General features: G+C 33.9%; 1 protein-coding gene across 1 annotated transcript; it reads left to right on the top strand.

The window, feature by feature from the left end:
• The first annotated feature begins 2311 nt into the window (after positions 1 to 2311).
• Positions 2312 to 3701, top strand: LOC119669811. Its single transcript, XM_038079839.1, has 3 exons — positions 2312 to 2438; positions 2500 to 3351; positions 3407 to 3701. Exons 1-3 carry the CDS (start codon positions 2435 to 2437, stop codon positions 3553 to 3555), a joined length of 1005 nt encoding a protein of 334 aa, XP_037935767.1. The 5' UTR covers positions 2312 to 2434; the 3' UTR covers positions 3556 to 3701.
• Positions 3702 to 4526: the final 825 nt, after the last annotated feature.

Below are 4526 nucleotides of genomic sequence, written 5' to 3' on the forward strand. Positions count from 1 at the left end.
AGATCACCTCTGGGGAAACACTAATGAATACTGTATACCGGTAGGGAGATTAGAGTAAGTTGTGTGGCAAATCTTTGCTTTTGACATAATTTAATTCATTTGTATTCATTATTGCTCCCCACACTTAACTATAAGAAATATCTGATTAGTTCCTAATAATAAAATAACAGCAAAAAATTTGATAGTCTCGCTGCACAAATTCCAGAAACTGAAATGCCAACGGAGAGGATAATTGTAAAGCATAACTTTACACAAAACTTCAAAACTCAACTTGGCAACAAAAAGAATTGGGAAGGGTTTTCCAAAACCCAAATAATAAAAAGAAACATGATAACATGGTATACAGAAGGCTCCTTTACAAATGAGGGAGCTGAGGCTGGTGTTTATGGAGCAGACAAAAGATACCGGGAAGCACTGGGAAATAATACCACCATCTTTCAAGCGGAAATATATGCGATAGATAGATGCGCTAGTTTCAACCTGGAACGTAACTATCGGAAACGTAAAATCGCAATACTGACTAACAGCCAGGCAGTTGTAATGGCACTTTTATCCTACCATGTAATATCTAAACTGGTATGAGAGTGCACTGACAAGCTGAACATACTCGGCAGGAACAGTCAGGTGCGCCTGATATAGATTCCTGGTCATGCTGGTATCCAAGGCAATGAAATGGCAGACAAACTTGCAAGAAAAGGCGCAGAATCATTCTGTGGTTTAGGCAAAGGAACTTCATCCATTCTTATGAATGGCGCAGAGGAGAACTCTGTTGAGAGAGGTGTTGGGAAAGAAACACCTAGGAGGGTATTTCATGGATCATAAGGATTCAAGACTAGGAAAGGTAGGCTCTATACTGTCTTCCATTAATGAAATCGGACTTGGAGAAACACTCTAACTCGAGTAAGCGGCACGAAAGATCTTTTAGGTCGTAGTGCACGATCCCTTCTTGTAATAATAATAATAATAATAAAATATTCAAGTGTAAGAAAAGGTTTAAAAATACCTTGTTAAAATTTAATAAAATTTTCTCAGAACATCTTTAAGTTGCTAAACGTAATATCTCTAGATGTCATGCGTTTAGAAGATTGGGTTGGAATCCATCCAAAATAGAGCTTGTAACTTAAGCACATAATTTTAAAAATAAGTCTATCCTTTCTGAAAGAATTTAAACTAACAGTAACAAACAATATAAGATACTAACATAAAATAAGATACCTATAAACAATAAGACAAGATACAACATTAGAAAGCAAAGTATAGTTTTGGTTAGAACAATGAACTGAACGCTTAACGCAGTTACAGAATTTCTTCAAGTATTAGTTTGGACTTTTCGTAAATGGTCGCGAATTGTCGAGACTATAGGCCAAAATCATATATAAGATATATGCGGCTATATCAATCTTATTCTATGAATATTGTGTCTGTCTTTATTTTTGAATACTTTCAATATGGCTTTTAGTTTAAGATTACAGTGCCAAGTCATAGTTAAATCCACCTATGTGGAGGCTAAAATGGTTAGGTTTAATATGGCATCATCTTTTAAGCGTCAGGTACCACGCAGATTTTGTTAGCGTGTAGTATTTTAATCACATTCTTCACGGAGCGTATGTCACAAACGTCCATATATTTGCGTCCTTATCTCTGTATTGATGTAGACTTGCGTCGGTATGCTGCGTATATATATAGGTAGAACTGCTGATATGTACAGAGTTTAAAATTGTTTTGCGTGGTTATTCGCCTTAAAGGCCTCATCGAAAACTTACCAATAGTAGTTCTAAGTTTGGATATAATTTCGTCTTTGTGAGGATCGGGACTTATCTAAAACTCTGTTGATTTTTAGGTCATAACACACGGTTGAAAAATGCAACTCCACATTAAGTGAAATTGTTAATGTTGAAACTTTTTCTGCGATACCTTAGGTATCAACCCTGCCAACTACTACAATTCTTTAAAAGAGCCAACTCAACAATTACTAGAATTGCTATTATTTTTATCCCGATATATATTATTCTACGACTGATTGGGTCTCGCTAGTAATAGCTTTTTACGGCAGTAATGTATTAAGTTGGGAATATTCTGCCCCATATCTCTCTTAAAGAACCAGAGATATTTTGGATAATGCCACAAATAGTTAATTTAATAATAAACCAGAATATAGTAGCCAATAGTTTTATTAGTTCTTTGGCCCAAAGTTTATTAGTTATCACATAAAAAAACAAAATTTAAAATATTTCGATTATTTAAAATCATTATATCATTTTACAAATTTTAAAACCTTTTCTGTAGTAGTAGTTGAATCAAAAATTTTAGTTGTAAAATTTTATTTCCAAGAAAATTTTTGACATATTCTGAAATTTTCTTTTAGTATGGTTAAATAAATTACGAACAAGTTCTAAATTTTCACAAATAGCCCAACCTTCTCTGCAGTATTACAATGGGTGAATTTTTTTTTATTAATTTTATTCGTACTACAGTAATAAGTTTTCGTTATTTTTTTAGAATTATTGAAAGACCACCTAACCAAACATCGAGAAAAAGCTGGTGTTCAGCCTGCTAAACTCACCAGACTGCAAGAAATTGATAAGAAGATCGCAGAAATTGGACAGAAACAAAGTCGTGTCGAAGAGTGTACTGATCCAAAAATCTGTAGATTAGTTGAAAACGCAAGTCCAGATTACAGGAAATTACGAACACATTATACAGAAGATCTCGCCAAATTCAGGAAACAACAAAAAGAGAATGACAGAAGCAGTAGTCGTCAAGAGCGCCAAGATGAAAGAGAAGAAAAAACACTTAAGGTTACTGACTTACATAGCTCTGACGTAAATGTGGCTTCGAAAAGAAAACTATCACTTACTGTAGCCGCTGATCATGAGAGATATATAATCAATTCTCATCGTTCAAATGCAGGTTATGATGTATCAAAAGATAAAACTTCTGCTAAAGCAATGTTTGCTTCTGCCAAATCAGATCAGTCTATAAATCCTCCAAAACGTAGTGGTAAAATGGACATTGATGCATTCTTTAATGAGGATAATGATGCGCAAGGATTTTTGCCCGGAAGACCACTCAACAAAAAGAAATGTTTTGTTAGAGATCCAAAATGTGTTAAGGACTTGCTTGCAATGGACAGTGAAGATGAGGAAAAAGATGACGATTCTGATTCTGATGCGAGTGATACTGTTGAAGAATTACTGAAAACGGCCCAAATTATAGCGCGTTCACATAATACTACAAGAAACTTGTTCGATCGTTGTATTACCTGTACGGAAAGTATTGATGATCTTGATGCAAATTATTTAAAAGAAGTAATTGAAAAAAAGACGAGGACGGGGTATCGTTTAATGCGAGGTTTGTAGTTTCAGAAAAATGTATACTTATAATAATAATTATATGTGCCAAGTAGACAACGCGATCTCTCTCAGCAATGTGGCTAATAGATTAAAACAAAAAAGGGATGAACTTCTTCCGCCAAAATTGCCTAAGAAGATTAACGCTGAGAATGTTGACAATACAGTGATATGGAACCGATATTCAGATAAATCAAGAGATTAAAAAAGAATACTTTTAAAGTTTCTAAAAAGATTATATATTTTAAATTTAACTTTCAATGCAATAAGAAGTAACTTATTTTTGTAGTAATAAATAGAATTAAGACTTTAAAGCTTTCTAGTACACACATCAATAAACTTTTTCTGGTACACTATTCTTGTTATTTAAAAATATTTATTATCGGTAACGGATAAGGTTTTGCTGTTAATAAGGTGTGTATGTCAAAGTCACTAATCAGTTTAATTGGAAATATTGAATAGGTAAATAGTCTAAGCATAACCAGCAGAAAAAGTTGAGTGTAGAAATATATTGCAATAGTAATTAGAAAAAGCAGTGCATTAAATAGGATAGCTTTAAAACCATGCTTTAAATCTGAAGTGAACAATAGTACTTTAATGACTAAAGTTCTGTTGAGAAAAATGTTTTTAGGAAGATATTTCTTTGACAACTTATCAAACTGTTCAATGGAAAAGACGAAAGACCTATTATACATTAAGACTGAAAAGTTTTCGGAAATTCTCATTTAAAATTCGCGCGCTGTATATTTTTCGATATTTTAAGTTTATGTAGTTGGCAGCACTGTCTTAATTACTATGCCAAAAATGAGCGCGATCTGTCAGACAGTTCGTTTACGGCAGCTGTTGAAACCAGTTACCTCAGTAGTGCGTTGCGAAATGTCTTCGACGGTCGTACGACCGTCCTGAAAGGCTTTGTACCACTCATAAACTTGAGTTTTCGATAAAACTGATTCCCCATAACTTTTGTAGCATTCGCAACGATTCTGCACACGAAATTTCGTTCGAAACACAAAATTTGATGCAAACTCTTTGTTCAATTTTTTTTTCCATTGTTTTTTTCGCAACGCACTACTGAGGTGAACTGGTTTCAACAGCTGCCGTAAACGAACTGTCTGACAGATCGCGCTCATTTTTTGCATAGTAATTGTCCTTAATTGCTGCCAAACTACATAAACT

Source organism: Teleopsis dalmanni, chromosome 1, assembly GCF_002237135.1.
Source record: "Teleopsis dalmanni isolate 2A chromosome 1, ASM223713v2, whole genome shotgun sequence".
NCBI classification, from domain to species: Eukaryota; Metazoa; Arthropoda; class Insecta; order Diptera; family Diopsidae; genus Teleopsis; species Teleopsis dalmanni.

Coding starts and splice junctions, on each gene's coding strand:
- LOC119669811 (XM_038079839.1), top strand. Junction 3,352..3,406: donor GGGGTATCGTTTAATGCGAG/GTTTGTAGTTTC, acceptor TGTGCCAAGTAG/ACAACGCGATCTCTCTCAGC.